Below are 20,046 nucleotides of genomic sequence, written 5' to 3'. Positions count from 1 at the left end.
TTGGCACCTCTCATGTATTATCTTATTTGATCCACATAGCAACATGAGATAGGTAGTTTTATCCTTCTTAGAGAAATTAAATGGCTTGTGTACTTCCAAAAGCTAATTAATGGCTGAATCAGGACAGTAACACAGGTCTTAGACTTGCAATCTAATGTTCTTTCACTTAGAGGTTCTCTGCAGAGGCTAGAGGCAGGATAAAGTCTGTGCTTTCGTGTATTGTCTCCACCTTCCTTATCTTCTGATAGGAGTAGGCACTTGTCTTTATCCTCTGGCAAATTCAGACAGAAAAAAGGTTGAGAACTACCAGTATACCATTTTGCTGTCTCTGACTTTCTAGGGACCATGTTTATGTTTGAATTTAAGAAATGAATATAAAAACAGAACATCTATCTAATCATGTCTTTTGGAAACAAAATCCAACTAAAAAATAGGCTGTACTTAGTATCATTTTAGGAAAGATATGGTAGAAAGTAGAGGTATGTACATTTTAGTGAGAACTAGCTCTATTTCATTAGTAGGGGTTATGGTCCTGATGGTATATTTACCTTTATATTTATAATTTATACTTTGCCTACTTTCAAAATGAATGTGAGGCATTTGTTAGTTAACACATAATTTTTACAATTATAGGTTTGTACTATTTTTTTGTGTACATTTTAAAGGTGTTTTGGAAAGTTTTTGTTTCCTTAAAAATAACCATCTATATAGAGTTTGGTTGTAGTTTATGAGCTTTGGAAATATATTTAAATTGCGTGGAGGAACAAATAATCTTTATTAGTGCCTTTTTTCTAATTTGCAAATTAAATCAGTGTTCCATTTTAAAAATTAGAATAATTTTCAACATAATTATATATGTATATATATATATATATATATATATTTAATGTTTATTTATTTTTGAGAGAGAGGGAGAGAGACAGACAGAGTGCAAGTGATGGAGGAGCAGAGAGAAAGAGAGACACAGAATCCGAAGCAGGCTCCAGGCTCTGAGCTGTCAGCACAGAGCCCGATGTGGGGCTCGAACTTAGGAACCATGAGATCATGACCTGAGTCAAAGTTGGTTGCTTAACCAACTAAGCCACCCAGGCGCCACATAAAATTAGAATAATTTTCTTTTGGGCGGGTAGATAATTAATAACAATAGGTTATTCTGGTGACTTTTCATATAGTTTATTAACCTAACTAAAATTAGGTAAAGTGAGTATAAGGGAGAGTTTTATGAAAAATGCAGATCTAGATGGAAGTTTATGAATATACACATCAGTATATTTATGGACATATGTAAATAAATAAACACATACATAGGCATATGCGTAGTAAAGAATTTGGCCTTGTCCAAAGAGATGTCTGACCTTTGGCCCCAGCTTCTGAGAGGTAATCTACATCATACCTGATAGAAGTGTCATTTTGTTTAGGACAGGGCTGGCCACACCCTACAGAGTGACCAGTTACGTGATTTAGGGTTAAACTTTGGGTCATATGATATCAGTTGACCTGAAGACTGAGTTAACCATTGAGGCAGTCAGTTGATCAATCATGCCTATGTAGTGAAGCCCCAATAAAAAATATGGATATTGAAGCTTGGGTGAGCTTCCCTTGTTGGCAGTACTGCATACCTTATAGTCACATATCAACAATGGTCTATATGGTCAACATACCGATATCAGGACAGACTTTCCATTTGGAACCCTCCCAGACACTGCTCTATATGTCTTTTCCCTTGGACTTTGACCTGTATCCTTTTCTTATAATCCATAACTGTGAGTGTAATAGTTTTCAGGGTGTTCTGTGAATCCTTCTAGTGAATTATTGAGCCAGAGGGTGGTTTTGGGAACTTCTAGAACTTGCAGTTGGTGTCAGAAGTGATGATAGCCTTTTTTTTTTTAATATTATTTTGAGAGAGTGAAAGCAGGGGAGGGACAGAGAAGATCCCATGCAGGCTCCATGCTCAGTGTGGAGACCTCCACAGGGCTTGATCTCATGACTATGAGATCATGACCTGAGCCAAAATCAAGAGTTGATTGCTCAACTGACTGAACCACCTGGGAACCCCAGAAGTGAGGATGATCTTGGGTACTGTTTCCTCAAACCTTGCATTTTGGCTAACTCTAAAATGCAGTGTGTAAGAGTCAAGGAAGAGATAAGGAAGAGAAAATTGAATTAAAAAAAACCTAGCCTGGGTGGCTCTCTTGTTTAAGCATCTGACTTTTGATTTTGGCTTAGGTCATGATCTCACAGTCATGAGATCGAGCCCCATGCTGGGCTCCATGCTGAAGCTGAAAAATTAAGGCTTTTGAGATATGATAAAAGTTACCTGGTTTGGGGTAGGAAGGAAATCAGATGAGAGAAAGAAATGATACGGGAAGAGTAACTACTTTGAAGTTTGTTTGGAATTAGAGAACTCATTTGCTTGGAGAATAGTTCAAAATGAATCTTGTACATTTATTCTTGAGGATCTGGAGATGTACTCAGTCCATTGAGAGAGTAAAATTTTGTTTGCTGATTTAATCAAAATCAGGTCTATCCTTCCTTGCCTGCTTCTTGCCTATTTGGACTCCATTTTTTTTTTTTTTTTTCTGGCCTCCACCATTTCCTTTAAATTCTTATCCTGAGACTTTAGAAGAGAAGGTTTTGTTGTTTTGTTTTGTTTTTTAATAGGAAAGGAACAGAGAAGAGAGATGAAATGGGGAAGGAAGAGAAAACAGATAAAAGCTCTCCCTTTTTTTTGACTCTCTTAGGAAGGAGACTTTCTACTGTTTTGTTTGAACACTGTACATAGCTTTATCATAACCTTATCACACCACATTTATTTTTATTCTTACTCATTTACTGCATTGTGAGGTCCTTAAGTGCAAAAAATATTTGTTATTCTCTATCACTAGCCAGCTGGAGAAGGAAAATAACATTAATTGATTTGCTATTATCTATGTACAAAACACTTTGTTGAGACATAGATATCATCAAATCCACTAGTTTCAAACTTTTTAACTTTCATAAAAATGTTTTAATAAACATTAATAAGTTTCCTTACTCATTAAGTTAATATTTATGATTTATAATGCTAAATAAAACTGATAAATCACTCTTAATGGACTCTAAATACCATACGGCTTTGATACCTACCATAATCCATTTATTTAAAAAAATTTTTTTACCATCATTCATTTATAAAAAGACACAAACAAGCTCTTTTATTTTTTTTTTAAACATTTATTCAGCTTTTGAGAGACAGAAAGAGACAGAGAGTGAGTGGGAGAGGGGCAGAGGAAGAGGGAGACACAGAATCCAAAGCAGGCTCCTCTGAGCTGTCAGCACAGAGCCTGATGTGGGGCTCAAACTCACAAACTGTGACATCATGACCTGAGGTGAAGTTGGCTGCTTAACGGACTGAGCCACCCAGGTGCCCCCAAACTGTTTTCTTAACATTGAAAAATTTTATATTCCTTTCTCTATTTAAATTTATATTTGTATTATACTTTTTCCTGCCAGATTTTATCCTTATGTAATGTATTTTTGTGCATGAATTATATTTTTATGTAATATGCATATATTAGGAAGGTAATACATTTTTATACATTAAAGTCTTTTGTGCATATTAATCATCCTATCAGGTCTCTGCCACAAATATATGCCTGTAAATTGAATTTAAAGATATCTCCTAGGGGGCTCCTGAGTGATTGAATTGGTTAAGCGTCCTACTCTTGATTTCTGCTCAGGTTGTGATCTTGCCATTTATGAGATGGAACCCTGTGTTGGTCTCCATACTGACATTGCAGAGCCTGCTTGGGAGTCCCTCTCTCCTTCTCTCTATGCCCCTCTCCTGCTCACGTGCATGTGTACACTCCTTCTCAAAAAATAAATTAAAAAACTTAAAAAAAAAATCTATTCATTAAATTGTAATTAACATATAGTTAGTAAAATAACGTAAATGTATTAAAATGTTGAGTAATTATTAAACAAGAAAAAATCTTATTGGAAATGCATCTTTTAATGAGGTGGATGAAGCTAATCTAATTTTTTTCTTTTAGTTCAGCCTTTCTTGGATAAATAATGCTCATTGCTGCAGTTAGACAATGTTCAGCATCAATTTTATTTTCCTTTTTTCTTTTAGAGATGTGAAGAGGTTCAGGATAGGCCCCCCTCAGAATGTGCCACTTTGGCATGTGGATTATTTTGAGCTGAAGACACTTAAAACCCGGTGGGCTCAAGAGGAAGTAGTGTCCTTCCCTAACCACATGGAAGAATCTACACTGAGAGTCTTTCCAAGAATAAGGGTTATTAACAGAGATAAATTTTATCTAAGTGACCCATCTATATGGTAGGGCACACATCTAATTACCAAACATCTCTTATCACCCTTTGAAGTACATTCCTTTCCTTAAAATCCCAGACCCTTACTCCCTCTCCTTAGTTCAGAATGACAGGTATACCTCATTTTGTCTGACCGACTTTGGAATTTCCATGTCTGTGTGGATTCCCCGTACATATACCTATTAAAGTTGATATTCTCCTGTTAATCTGTCAATTTGATTCTTAGTCTGGCTAGAAGGACCTTCAAGGGCACACAGGTTCTTGCTCCCTGAGAAGGGAATGAGGAATTTTTGCTTCCTGACAGGTAGAAGTGCTGAGAAATGTGTTCACATAATTAATTGGATGGAAGTAGACAGAGCTTTGTTTCACCAGCATCACTTAATTGTTTGAGCATCTCTGTCATCAAATGGTCTATCATCAAAAATTATTTTTATTTGTCTATCAGCTGATAATTTGATTAGGTCCTTCAGTTTTTTTGAAAGCAAAGAATTAGAAACCACCTGACTTCCAGTTATTAGAGTCACTAGAGACATGCAGTTCTGGGAAATGCACCAAAAAAGACTTTAGTACGTCTTCTTAAATAGCTAGTAATCATATCTATTAGTGTTTTACTTATAGGTGTATGTTTACCTAAACAGTTTAGGACATGCTGGGGAAAGTTAAATATTGTTAATTTCAATATACCTATGTCAAAAGGATTAAAAATATTTTTTTAATGTTTATTTATTTTTGAAGGAGAGAGAGTGTGAGGGGGGGGGGGGGGCAGAGAGAGAGGGAGACACAGAATCTGAAGCAGGTTCCAGGCTCTGAGCTGTCAGCACAGAGCCTGACGTGGGGCTTGAACCCACAAATCGCAAGGTCATGACCTGAGGCCGAAGTCGGATGCTCAACCGACTGAGACACCTAGGTGCCCCAAAAGGATTTTTTTTTTTAATAGAATGTTTTTATTGAGTGCTTTAAACATGTTTTAGTCAAAATCATTCATTCAGTTGAAGGCCACTGTCTGCCGTGGAACGATTGGTAAAACTGTTCTTCATTGTCAAACAAATCAGATTTGCTTTCATGATAGAAAAAGTCTGGCTTCAGTTTTCAGTTCGAATAAATGATTTGATTTTTGTTTCTTTGACAACCATGTTCTGATAGTTAATCCTCAGTAGATAAATGGAAGGCAAGGAACCTTGTTTAAAATTATTGCTTGGAAGAAGTAAGTTGACTCTTGGTTTTTTTTTTTTTTAATTTATTTTAATGTTTATTCGTGTGTGTGTGTGTGTGTGTGTGTGCGCGTGCGCGCGTGTGTGTGTGTGTGTATGTGTGAGAGAGAGAGAGAGAGAGCATGGGGGGTGGGGGGAATGAGTGGGGGAGGGGCAGAGCGAAAGAAAGACACAGAATCCGAAGGAGGCTCCAGGCTCCAAGCTGTCAGCACAGAGCCCAATGCAGGGCTCGAACCCACAAGTCGTGAGATCATGACTTGAGCCTAAGTTGGATGCTTAACTGACTGAGCCACCCAGGCGCCCGAAAAGATAAACTTTTTAAAGAAAACTGTAATCAACTTGTGTCCTATTCTATAATATACCTGAAAATAGAACATCCTATGACAGATAGTTCCCCATTGATAATTTGTGGCTTCATTCTTTACAGAAATAATGTATAAAACAGGAATTCCTGTGGGCAGTTTATGGTACTTTACTTACAGAGGCTTTGAAGATAAAAATATTATGAACCATTTCTTGTTTAGCACTTCAGAGGTTTTTATACCCCAGCCAATGTAGTACAGTTCTATTTAGGATGTGTGAGAGGTTTGCCATTCTTTTCATAAAGTGGGTAAAGGGACTTGTGAAAGGGGAGGCAAGAAAGGAGACTCTACATGCATGACCTTTCCACTTAAACCCCTGACCCATTGTCAGGCAGCTTAGTTTTAGGAAAGAATTGAACGCAAGTGGGAATTGAAGACCTGGGAAATGCCATCCAATGTTTATTTTTTTCTGTATACTCCTCAGAAACAGTTACCTTTAGCAGTACAAATTATATGGTAATTTGAAAGATAAATGTTCTAATATTTATCGCAACTTCTGTTTTATAGACAGGGAAAGTGAGACTTAAATAAATGAAATGATTGCCTATGGTCATTAAGCTAATAAATAACAATTTATTTTTCCTCCTGTGTCATGCCACCTAGGACATAGTCTGGTGCATAGATGTTTACTGTATATTTAATGAATGAAAAACTGCTTATTGTTTTGTGAACTTCTAAATACTTATTGTAGTAATTTCTTGAATTTTGAACTACTAGAGGCATGTAACATTGCAGATTATTCACTACAGAAGAATATTGAAGATACCTTGTGTTGTCAAAGGTCAGGTTGATCCTACTTCAGTTCTTTGGATGGTGTCTGTGGCAGTGACTAATAGAACAACAAAGAACTTAGGTATTTTTCAATGTTTTATCAATGAAGACAGAGGACTGTAACAGTGTAGTAGTGCTTATTTGATAGGAGTTAACTCATTGTATGTTGATACCACAGTCAGATGTCCATGAGGCAAAGGTACTTATATGTTTATATGGTGTATTTTTTTGTTTCTGTGTTACAGGTATTCTCTTAAACCAAATGACCAAATCTTGGCTGAAGACAAACACAAGGAATTGTAAGTACATTAAACCCTAGGTGGTACATAGTTTATTCCTCTATGGAGGTGTATGTAAACAATCTGAGTTTTCAAATGATATAAAATATAAAGATGTAATTAACACTATTACCTTAATACTAGTAAGATTAGGATAATTTACATTACATAAGATTAACATAGGAAATAATTGTTTCTGCATGCGTGTTAAAACATGTAGTATTGCATCATCTAGACTAAGGGCATATTGGGAAATAGATAATTTCATTTTCTTTCCCCAGATAAAATATTAAAGTGTTGTTAATTTTACTCAATTGACTTCCCCAACCTCATTATTAAGATGACAAAATGTAATTTTGTTTCTTTTGTTTCTTTATGAAAAGGTAAGTGGCTAGTATTGATTGGCATAAGGAAAAACACTTTAAAGTTTGGTATATGAACAAAATTTTGTTCCTTTTTAAAATTTTAATGTTCTTAGGGTTCTTTCAGGTAAAAATAACTTGAACATATGATTCTGGGATATCTCCATTGCTATTTTTCTGCTCTGTTATAGTATAGTATAGTATAGTATAGTATAGTATAGTATAGTATAGAATAGTATAGTATAGTATAGTTCCTCACAGGAACTTTGAGGTTTTTAGTTAAAAATGATAGGTTTGGGAATTTTAAAATTTCATCTTAATCTTTTTAGTGTCATTGTCCAAAGGAGACAGCTATAAAATAATTTATATGCTTCTATTTTCTACTTAGTCTACTTTATTTTTCCCATTGTACCATAAGAAAGTTCTGGTAGCCTTAATTATTATGCAAACACTTCATGTCAAATAATACTGTGGAATTAAAAATTCGAGGAATCTGTGGCTGGCTATACACCTTCAGGTCGGACTACACTTATTCTAGATATCCTTATTAAGGTTCTATCCTTTAATAAATATACTCATGAATTTTACAAACTTCCATCAGGATTTTCCTGATGTTTGACACTCCCTAATGTTAAAGATATTTTAACTTCTAACTCAGGTCCCTTATGGTTTAATTTAATGCAATCTTCAATTTGTATATATCTGTATGAAGAATAATTTTTTGTAGATAGAGTCCTTCAAGACTATTATTTTTAGACTCAGCATCAGGAATATATTGATACTGTAATAGCTTTATGTGGTGACAGATGGTAGTTACACTTGTGAGCATAGCATAGCATGTAGAGATACCATAGCTATACTATGTCGTATAGCTGAAACTAATGTGAAGCTTTGTGTCACCTATATGCAGATAAAAAGTACACACACAAAATATTTTTTCTCAAGGTTATATAGTGATTTTTCAAAACAATTTTATTGTATTTTTTAATGTTTGTTTTTGAGAGACAGAGACACAGAGTATGAGTGGAGAAGGGGCAGAGAGAGAGAGAGGGAGACACAGAATCCAAAGCAGTCTCCAGGCTCTGAGCTGTCAGCACAGAGGCTGATTCGGGCCTGACTCACCAACTGACTGAGCCCCCCAACCACCCCAAGGTATAGCATTTTAAATATCATGGGTATTTTTATGGCCCCTTAATCAGGGGCCATTTTCTTTCATGTCTTTGAAATTATAGAACTTTGATTCTAGAAATGAGCCCTAGAACTAATATCCATTTTTTTTTTATAATGAATTAGGAGGGATTTATATGATAAATGACTTGCTGATAAATGACTTATACTGCTACTTACTGACAATACTGGACCAGAATCTGTTTCCTGATTCCCATTTAGGTGCTTTTTCTGTGCACCAAGCCATTCCCTAAGTATATAGTGATTTTTTTAAAACAGTGATTTTTTTTTTTTTAAATTAAAAGGGTCAATATCCATTGCAGTACTCAATAACTGTTTATAATGACTGTTTAATTTTATAGTATTATATTATGGTTTTAGAAACCAGCTCAGACCAATAGCCACTTATTGAGTGTGTTAAAGAAAACTTAGTCAAATATTATGTATGCCTGATTCAAAATGCAAAGCTCTTCTCATTCTTCCAAGGAAAGGGTGTAATACAAAGCTTTTGATCAACTTGGTCCTAAAAGTTTTGAGAGATGTTTATGAAATAAGTCAATTTTATAGCTATATATAATTTAGTTTATTTACACCATACATTTACAACCATATACTATGTGAAGTAATTAAATTAATTTTTTTTCTTTTTTACTTCTCAGTTCTTTGAACATTCACAATCTAACTACATTTTATGTGAAATAATTTTAAAGTACTTTTTTCTTTTTTTACTCTTTCTTTGAACATTCAGCATCTTTGTCATCGACATCTTTGTCACCACTAGAACCTTTTTCTCTAGAACACATTAGTCTTCTTTGACCTAAATTGTTTGATTCCATGTATGATACTTTCATTGGGCATTTCATCCTAAGGTATAAATGCCTCTTACATGAGAAAAGTATTTTTTTTTAATTGATTTTGATATGTGGTCATTATCTTTATAAGCTGTTTACTATATTGATTTTTAATTAATTAATTTTTAAAATTTAAATCCAAGTTAGTTACATATACTGTAATAATGATTTCAGTAATAGAATTTTGTGATTCATCACTTACATATAACACTCAGTGTTCCTCCCAACAAGTGCCCTCCTTAATGTCCATTGCCCCTTTAGTTCATCCCTCCACCTGACACCCTGTCAGTAACCCCCAGTTTGTTCTCTGTATTTAAGAGTCTCTTATGGTTTGTCACCCTCCCTGTTTTTATATTATTTTTGTTTCCCTTCCCCTGTTCATCTGTTTTGTTTCTTAAATTCCACATATGAGTAAATCTTACGATATTTGTCTTTCTCTGACTGACTTATTTAGTATAATACACTTCAGTTCCATCCATATTGTAAATGGCAAGATTTCATTCTTTTTGATTGCCGAGTATTATTCCATCATATGTATATATATATATATATATATATATATATATATATTCCATCACATATATATATATACACACATACACACACACACACACACACACACACACATACACATACACATACACATACATATATAGACACACACCACATCTTCTTTATCCATTCATCAGTCGATGGACGTTTGGGCTCTTTCCATACTTTGGCTATTGTTGATAGTATTGCTATAAACATGGGGTTCATGTGCCACTTAGAATTAGCATTTTTGTATTCTTTGGATAAATACCTAGTAGTACAACTGCTGGGTCATAGGATAGTTCTATTTTTAATTTTTTGAGGAACCTCCATACTGTTTTCCAGAGGGGCTACACCAGTTTGCATTCCCAGCAACAGTGCAAAAGGGTTCCCCTTTGTCTGCATCCTTGCTAACATCTGTTGTCTGGGTTGTTAATTTTAGCCATTCATCATGATGGGTGTGAGTTGGTATCTCCTTGTGGTTTTGATTTGTATTTCCCAGATGATGAGTGATGTTGAGCATCTTTCTGTGTGTCTTTTAGCTATCTGGATGTCTTCTTTGGAAAAATGTCTATTCATGTCTTCTGCCCATTTCTTCACTAGATTATTTGTTTTCTGGCTGTTGAGTTTGATAAGTTCTTTATAGATTTTTGATACTAACTTTTTATCTGATATATCATTTGCGAACATCTCCCATTCCATTGGTTGCCTTTTAGTTTTGCTGATTATTTCCTTTGCTGTGCAGTAGTTTTTTATCTTGATGAGGTTCCAATAGTTCATTTTTGCTTTTGTTTCCCTTGGTTCTGGAGATATGTCAAATAAGAAGTTGCTGCAGCTGAGGTCAGAGAGATTGTGGCCTGTTTTCTTCTCCAGAATTTTGATGGCTTTCTGTCTTACATTTAGGTCTTTGATCCATTTTGAGTTTATTTTTTATGTATGGTGTAAGAAAGTGATCCAGGTTCATTCTTCTGCATGTTGCTGTCCAGTTTTCCCAGCACCACTTGCTGAAGAGACTGTCTTTATTCCATTGGATATTCTTTCCTGCTTTGTCAAAGATTAGTTGGCCATATGTTTGTGGGTCCATTTCTGGGTTCTCTATTCTGTTCCATTTTTCTGTGTACTTGTTTTTTTTTTTTTTTGCCAGTACCATATTGTCTTGATGATTACAGCTTTGTAATACATCTTGAAGGCCAGAAATGTGATGCCTCCAGCTTTGGATTTTCTTTCAACGTTACTTTGACTATTCGGGGCCTTTTCTGGTTCCATACAAATTTTGGAATTGTTTGTTATTTTGTTAGGATTGCACTGGATATGTAGATTTTTTTGGGTAGTATCGACATTTTAACAATATTTGTTTTTCCAACCCAAGAGCATGGAACGTTTTTCCATTTTTTTGTGTCATCTTCAAAAAGCTTTTTTTTTTTTCATAAGCCTTCTATAGTTTTCAGTGTATAGATTTTTCACTACTTTGGTTAGGTTTATTATTAGGTATTTTATGGTTTGGTGCAATTGTAAATGAGATCAATTCCTTGATTTCTCTTTCTGCTGCTTCATTATTGGTGTATAGAAATGTGACCAATTTCTGTACATTGATTTTATATCCTGCGACTTTGCTGAATTCATGTATCAGTTCTAGCAGTTTTTTGGTAGAGTCTTTTGGGTTTTCCACACAGGAGTATCATGTCGTCTACAAATAGTGAAGGTTTGACTTCCTTCTTGCTGATTTGGATGCCTTTTATTTCTTTCTGTTGTCTGATTGCTGAGGCTAGGACTTTAAATCCTATGTTGAATAACAGTGGAGAGAGTGGACATCCCTGTCATGTTCCTGACCTTAGGGAGAAAGTTCTCAGTTTTTCCCCATTGAGGAGGATATTAGCTGTGGGTCTTTTGTATATGGCCTTTATATGAGGTCTAAAATGAGTCTCTTGTAAGCAGCATGTAGATGGGTCTTATTTTCTTATCCATGCTGATACACCCTGTGTCTTTTGATTGGAGCGTTTAGTCCATTGACATTTAGAGTGAGTACTGAAGGATATGAATTTAACACCATGTTGCCTGTTGAATTGGTGTTTCTGGTGATGTTCTCTGGTCCTTTCTATTCTTTGTTGTTTTTGGTCTTTTTATTTTTGTTTTGTCTTTTCTCTGCTCAAAGAATTTAAGAATTTAAGTATCCTCCTTAAAATTTCTTGCAGAGCTGGTTTAGTTTTTGTTTGGGAAACTGTCTTTCCCTTCTATTTTGAATGACAGCCTTGTTGGATAAAGAATTCTTGGCTATGTATTTTTCTGATTCAGCACATTGAATATATCCTGCCACTCCTTTCTGGCCTGCCAAGTTCTGTGGATAGGTCTACTGTGAACCTGATCTGTCTTCCATTATAGGTTAAGGACTTTTTTCCTTTGCTGCTTTCCTAATTTTTTCCTTTTCTGTGTATTTTGTGAATTTTACTATGGTATGCCTTGGTGATGGTCAGTTTTTGTTGAATCTAATGGGGTTCTCTGTAATTCTTGGATTTTGATATCTGTGCCATTCCCCAGATTAGTAAAGTTTTCCACTAAAATTTGCTCACATAAACCTTCTGCGCCTTTTTATTTCTCTTCATATTCTGGGGCTTCTATGATTCAGATGTTATTCCTTTTTAATAAGTCTCTGAGTTCTCTAAGTCTTGTATCATGATCTTTTGCCTTTATTTCCCTCTTTTTTTCTGCTTTGTTATTCTCCATAATTTTATCTTCTGTATTGCTGACTCGCTGGTCTGCTTTGTCCATCCTTGCTGTCATGGCATGCGTTTGAGATTGCATCTTGGTTATAGCATTTTTAATTTCAGCCTAAATTTTATTTCTTTTATCTCTGCAAAAAGGGGTTCTCTGGTTTCTTCTATGCCTTTTTCAAGTCCACCTGGTATTCTTATTATCGTGTTTCTAAATTCTGGTTCAGACATCTTACTTATATCTGTGTTAAGTCCCTGGCTTTCATTTTTTCCTATTCTTCTTTTGGGGTGAATTCCTTTGTTTGTCATTTTGGAGGAAGAAAAAAATTAATAACATTAAAAATAAAAATTAAAAACAAAACAAAAAATCAAATAAAGGAAGCTAGATTCTAGGTATGTTTTGGTCTGCTTGTTGAAAGAAGCTTGATAGAGAAATAAGGGAAAGGTAGGAAAAAATTTAAAACTTAAAAAAATTATATAATAAAATAGAAAAATTAAATAAACAAAATAAAATAGAATAAAGAAGTAAAGAAATAAAAAATAAAGTAAAAAATAAATTTTTCCTATTCTGTATCCAAGAAAGGAAAAAAAAGAAAGATAAAAGAAAACAATTTAAGCAAAAACAGAAGCAAAGAAAATGAACAAATAAATGAACCAGAAAACAGAATGAAACTCAAATGAAGTTACCTCCAGTTTCCCCTAGAACTCAAGCTATGAAGCACTCTATAGTTTGAACACTAAGCAGATGGAGTGACTTGTGCTGGTATTCCTGTAGGATGTGCTTGGAGGGTGGAGTTGGGCAGGGCTTGGTGTAATGGCTCTGTTCTCCATTAGGTGGCGCTGTTTAGCTTACTGGGGTGGATCAGTGTGCATGCATGCATTCATGGGAGATGTGGAAATGAATGGCTTCACCCAGCTCCGTAGTCTGGCGCAGAAACTTCATACTCTCACCGACCTACGATCAAGCTCCTTTGTCTGAGCCCTCCATCCACTCCCTGCCTGTATCCTGCCTGTGTCCAAGCTGTCTGTCTGCCAGGCAGCACTTCCTTCCAGAATTTTATCTCAGATGGTGTTTGAAAACCCCACACTTCAGGGGCGCCTAGGTGACTCAGTCGGTTAAGCGTCTGACTTCAGCTCAGGTCATGATCTCCCGGTTCATGAGTTTGAGCCCTGCATTGGGCTCTGTGCTGACAGCTCAGAGCCTGGAGCCTGCTTCAGATTCTGTGTCTCCCTCTCTCTCTGCCCCTCCCCTGCTCACACTCTGTCTCTCTCTCTCAAAAATGAATAAACTTGGGGCGCCTGGGTGGCTCAGTCGGCTCAGGCTCAGGTCATGATCTCACAGTCTGTGGGTTCGAGCCCTGCGTCAGGCCCTGTGCTGACAGCTCAGATCCTGGAGCCTGTTTCCAATCCTGTGTCTCCCTCTCTCTCTGCCCCTCCCCCAGTCTCACTTTGTCTCACTCTGTCTCTCAAAAATAAATAAATATTTAAAAAAAAAATGAATAAACTTAAAAAAAAAAAAAAGCAAACCCCACACTTCAGAGACCCATGCCAGCTCTCTTGGGGAGGGTCTTGCTGAGCAATGGCTGGGTGCTAGTTTGCCCCAGATAACGTTTGTGTGATTGCGCGGTGGCAGAGGTTCAGAGATTACGGCAAATCACAACACACATCTGGCACCAGGTTTTGCTGAACTGTGGTGTCTTTGTTCCCGAACCAGTAAATGTGGCTGCTTTCTGGGGTCTGCTGGGACCTTTGCCTGTGGGGAGGCCATATGGTCTCTACCAAATGCATTCCAAGCAGGGAAACCACTTCTCCCAATGTAGCACACAGACCCCTCATACCGTGCTGCCTGCTCCTGGGGATTTGACCTACTTCCTCACCAGAACACTATCGGGCACTAAGCTCTGAAACTTCGGACTCTGTGCTCCACTGTTTATAGAATCCTGGTGGTACTGAAACCCTCTCCTTTCTCGCTGTCAATGGTTTTGGGGAACAGATTTCTTGTTCAGTTCCGTGCAACTGTTTTCACTTTCTCTTTCTCCAGTTGCTTTGAGGGGGAGTGCTTTTCTTGCACGATCTGGATGTGCAGTTCTCTTCCCCTTCCTTTTTCTCTCTGTCCTCCCTCTATGAAAATGGCTCCCTACCCTCCACGGCTTTTCTCTCCCCTGTTCACCTCTCCACACCACGTACCTGCTGAGTTCTCTGGCTCAAGTTAATGCAGATCATTGTGTTGTTCCTCAGATCAATTTCTTTATGTGTTCAAAATGGTTTTGTGCAGATCTAGCTGCGTTTCAGGGATGAGACAAGCTCAGGACTCCATGTTGCTCTGCCATCTTAACTCTTCCCCCTACACTATTGCTTTTTAAAATTGATCTTTAAAAAAGCTGTAACATATACCATTTGTGCTTGCAAAGCTGTGCCTCCAGGAGTACCTTGTAAATGTATGTTAGATTTATTTTGCTCATTTTTTAAACCAATACCATCAGGTGACTTCTGTGAGAATCTCAAATGAACATTGATCGAATTTATTTCAGGCAACCACAAATGGTTCTCACCTTCTCTGTGACCAGAGTTTATCCTGTTTGGTGAACTTTTGACTGTGCTCTCACTTTAAAATTCTAGGATTTCATAGTTTCTTCACATCTGTTGTTATACCTGGATCATGAAACTTCTGGAATATTTGCTTAAATATTTTACTATTTCAAAGAAAATTATTAACCCTGACATAAGAAGAACTCATTATAAGAGATAATTTTGGGATTAAACTTGGATTTATATTCATGTATGTATGATGGATGAATGAAAAATATATGTCATTATTGGTAAAATCTTAAAACCTTTAAAGGATTAATCCTGGGCTCCTGGGTGGCTCAGTCGGTTAAGTGTCTGACTTCAGCTCAGGTCATGATCTCCTGGTCCTCACGGTCCATGGGTTCAAGTCCTGCACCAGGCTCTGTGCTGACAGTTCAGAGCCTGGAGCTGCTTCAGATTCTGTGTTTCCTTCTGTCTCTCTGCCCCTCCCCCTGCTCGTGCTCTCTCCCTCTCTCTCAAAAATAAATAAACATTAAAAAGAAAATTAAACTAACTTGCAATTTTCTGCTTTTGAAGAAATGTGTACTGCCTTGGACTTAGCATTAGAAGAAATTTATGTATGAATTTTGTAATAGATTACAACCTTGGTGTATCAGTTCCACTATGAGTGTTAAGAAATAAAGGAATTTACTGTAGGAATTAAACCTTGTTCAGTTGTGGAAGAAACTAGGGAAGTAAAGGCTCACAAAGAATCAGAGAAAAGTCCAGTCCTGGTTCAGTTTCATGAGTTGAAGCTTTCAAAAATCCACCGCTGGAGTAAACTGTAAAGGAGGCTGGTAGGTTGTTGGCTCTTTGCAGCTACCACCTCTCAAGTTTCAGTGGAGCATCTGGTTTTAGTGCTGGTACTGTTTGGGAGGGTGAGCTGGGGTGGTATGGGGATAAATAAGGGCAAATTGGAATTCTACCCATACTTCTCTGTCTTTCACTACCTGTGACCAATAACTACCTTTGGAATAAAATGGCTGCTGCTTCGCTTGCACCCTCCACATTGTACACAGAATTGTTTTGTGGTTCGTCCTAATCTGAAACCATATAGGAAAGGAAATTCTGGGAAATATAGTTCTAGTTAGCACAAGTATAAAACCTATCACACTTGGATTAATCATTTAATCTTCTGAATTTAATGTCTTTATTTATAAAATGGTGAAAATTTCATGTTTGAATAAGTTTAAGGATGGTTAAATGAAATTATGTGAAAAAGTTTCGAGCTATGGAAAGGTTATATAAAAGTTACTTGTGATGTAGGTTTTTGTGAGTCTGATGATGTTTATGAAAACTCTCTCAACTGGCTTCTGCTCTTGGAGTAGTTGTCTCTCAAATATCCTTGTGGGATTAGATCAGTACTCTGCTATTTTATAATTATCCATTAAGCAAATGATTTGTTTAGTTACCTACTTCTCTTTTAGTCTATTCAGTAATCCTATTGGGTATAGTTTCTAAGTTTCTAGCCTGAAATTCTTCAGGCAAAAAATGCTAATGGACTTCTTTGTTCTCTCTTTGTTGTTTTAAATTGACTATTATTATTATTAGTAGTAGTAGTATATTGTTATTATTATTTTGCTTTCTCTCTCTTTGATTTTTCACCCTGGGTGGAAGGGTGAGGTGTTTTCTGAAGTTTTATTCAGTGCTTTTCAGTCCCAGTGTAGTTCATCAATCCTTTGTTACAAATTTACTTGACAGTATTGCAGTATGTGCTATCAATGGGAATATTCATCAGGGTCAACATGGAATAAAGAGAGCAGAAACTTCTGATTGTTGAATTCTTTTTTCCCTTGGCCTACAACAAACAGGAATATTTTGAGAATGAAGCTATGACAGATTTCTGCCTGAAAAACACTGTAAGGGTTATGCCAACACTATCTATATCCCCTTGAGGACTGAGTCGGAAATTTTGGGAGTAATATGGATTTGGGAGTTTTGGGGAACTTTTAGCATCTATTAGCAACTAATCTAATCCTTGAAAACATGTTCTTTACTAACTGTAATTATTGATTTTTTTTAAAATTTATTGAAATTTTTTTAGAAAAAAAATTTATTAAAGAATTAAATAATACTTATGTATTAAAAAACAAGGAAGGAGATCTTTATGTCAGTTACTTTTGTGCTCTAATTTAATTCTCATAGCAACACTAGAATGTAAAAATTATAATCATTCCCATTTTATGGGAAATAGGCTTGGAGCGATTACATAACTTATCTTCTATTAGAAAAGAAATAGATTGTGATTTGATTTCAGATTTCTATTTATTGCTTTGTACTTTTCCTAAATTCAGTGACTTAGAGAAAGACTATGTTTTACTTTTTTTGGGAGGGATAATAATATTTATTTATTTTATTTATTTTTTTTCCTATAGTTTTTTAAAATCTTTATTTATTTATTTTTAGAGAAACAGGGATAGAGAGCGAGCAGGGGAGTGGCAGAGAGGGAGAGAGGGAGAGAGAGAATCCTATGCAGGCTCTGTGCTTGAACCCACCAACTGTGAGATCATGACCTCAGCCAAAATCAAGAGTTGGATGCTTAACTGACTGACTGAGCCACCCAGGTACCCCAGGAGAAATAATATTTAAAATGAATGTACCTACTTCACAAACTGTTTAAAGTTACTCATGGTAGATATTACCTTTAATAAGTTTTAACATGGTTTAATAGAAATATGCCATAATATGTAGGTAATACTGTATTTTTGGGGGATTGTTAATATCTAGGGTAAAATCTTAGAAGATAAACTGAACTCATGTTGGTGAATGGAAATCCAATTATTTCTAATAGACTAGGTCGTTTCTTGAAGTCCAGTGTAGTATAAATTTGTTCTTTGTGATGCTAGCTCCCTCTGTGGAACTTCATTGAGATTACAACTTGACTTTTTCGATTATTTAGCTAAACGATTGAACATTTAGACTAGATTTTGAAATTTTCTGTAAATTTTACTTTGTATGCTAATAATTTCAATTGTTTTTCTTGTGAAAATGTTATTTTATAAAAATGTCTCACTTTGTAGATACTGAATTTTAATAGCTTGTGTGAAATGAAACCCACTTCCTCAAACATTGCAACAACTTTTATGCTTTTTTGTTTGGGAAGGCCAGAGATACCAATTCCTAGGTCTGCAACACTGTGTTAGGTTAGACATAAGGAGATAGATAAAGCCTAATGGAAGATTTGGGGGGAAAAAAAAGGTTTTGGAATTATGGTGTTTTTTTTTTTTTTTTGAGTTTTTTAATGTTGAATTGGGTGGGAAAATGTTCATTGAAGGATTTTGTTTGTTTGTTTTATTGAAACAGACAAAATTTCTGCTTGACAGAAAGAGGAGAGAGAAATATCTTAGCAGGATCCCAAAATTCAACAAAGAAATGTAGAAAATGTCTTTTACACGTATAATTTCCATAAATTTATGCTCTTGTAAAGAAAATTCTTTGTTATCAAATCCTACTACTGATTTCCCTTTTACAGAATGTGTATATTTTTTTCACCCCCACTTTTTTTCTCCTTTGTCTCCCAAACTAGTTTATATTTAAATATTAAATTGTGTAATTAGTTTTTAAAAATATTTTCCATTCTAGAATGAGGGCAGAGGGAACGTGACTGGCTTCCACGATAGAATTTAGCAAAATGTGCAAACCAATGTCAACCATAAAGCTAGGGACTAAAACATAAAAGATGAAGATAGGAAAGAGCTAAAGTGTATATGCTCTTTGAATTTATAAAAATTTGATTTTAGTAGGTCATTGTTAAGATCATACATGAATAAGCTTTTAAACAATTTTGTAAGATAATTATTTTGAGCCCTTTGTTAATACTAAACATATATTATTCCCTTAAAATATAATTTACACAAATACAGGCATGCATTATGGTGGCACAAAGAAATTTGTTTTAATATTTTTTAACCTTGACTAAATTTAGATTAGGTAATTCTTTAAAAGAATAGAATTGAACTAGTTTTATTTATGTAACAATCCTATTCTTTGTTATCTTTAAAACATATTATATCCTTGATATAGTAATAATGTTTTCTTATATGAGTAAAAACTTTGAATCAATATATAAATATTTTCCTGGGGTTCTTATAGTTTTTATCTTTTAGTCAGTTATTTTCTCACAATCTTTAAGGATAATTAACCCATCTCCCATTAGTCTTTGAAGAAATCTAGAGTGGACTTCCTTTATATTATTGGCTACTTAAGTTCATGTCATTTTGAATTTGATTTAACCTATGTGTCACATGTATAGTAGTGCTTTCCAATGTTAGTACTTCATGTATTATTTAAAGTTTTCTCAAAAACTGTGGAACCTCTTTTATTCTCCTTGACTAACTCCTCTTCACCTTTTGAGGCTTAACTCAGATATTCTTTCTGGTAGTCTTCTCTATTGTACACTCTTCCTGTACTCTGGGGTTAGTTTGGTACAAACCAACAGGCAGACCAGAATTAAAATCCTGGTTTTGATAATTCCTACTTGTGAGACTTGGGGTTACTTATCCTTTTAAATATTTCCTCATCTAAATTATGAGAGTGATAATCCTTAACGTTACAGGATTATTATGAGCATTACGTATATTTAATGTACATGTAGAGAATTCCATGATGCCTGGCATGCAAATAACTACTTCTGCTTTTATTTATTTATTTATTTTTTGTTAATATTCTTTCTAGACTCAGTACTTTGAGCACAAGGTTCATATTTTATTCATCTTTGTATCCCCAGTGGCTGGCACATGGTAGAAACTTAGTAAATATTTGTGAATACTTAAAGACTGCTTTAGTCCGCAGAGTATCTATGATGGTTTCAGTTCATATGTTTATTCGTGTATTTTATCATTAAGTGGGTTTATTCACGATAATTTTGGTTATTCTTGGTTTCACTACAAGGTTGATGATTAATTAAACAGCTTTGTTATCCAA

The 20,046-nt window shown here is 35.4% G+C and overlaps 1 protein-coding gene across 6 annotated transcripts in view; it reads left to right on the top strand.

Annotated features, from left to right (window-relative positions):
• ADK (adenosine kinase) overlaps positions 1 to 20,046 on the top strand; it is a 516,864-nt gene that overhangs the window by 59,593 nt on the left and 437,225 nt on the right. For 5 of the 6 annotated variants that reach the window (XM_060643139.3, XM_060643142.3, XM_081790525.1 and 2 more), the window contains one exon: positions 6,904 to 6,957. The exons of the other annotated variant lie outside the window; for it this stretch is intronic. In XM_060643139.3, the coding sequence (XP_060499122.1) occupies positions 6,904 to 6,957 (54 nt within the window). The remainder of the gene's footprint in view (positions 1 to 6,903; positions 6,958 to 20,046) is intronic. 6 annotated transcript variants of the gene reach the window in all.

Source organism: Panthera onca, chromosome D2 (genome assembly GCF_046562875.1).
Source record: "Panthera onca isolate mPanOnc1 chromosome D2, mPanOnc1 haplotype 2, whole genome shotgun sequence".
Classification (NCBI taxonomy): domain Eukaryota; kingdom Metazoa; phylum Chordata; class Mammalia; order Carnivora; family Felidae; genus Panthera; species Panthera onca.
The sequence above is the reverse complement of the archived record's forward strand: the minus strand, read 5'-3'. Positions and strand labels throughout refer to the sequence as shown.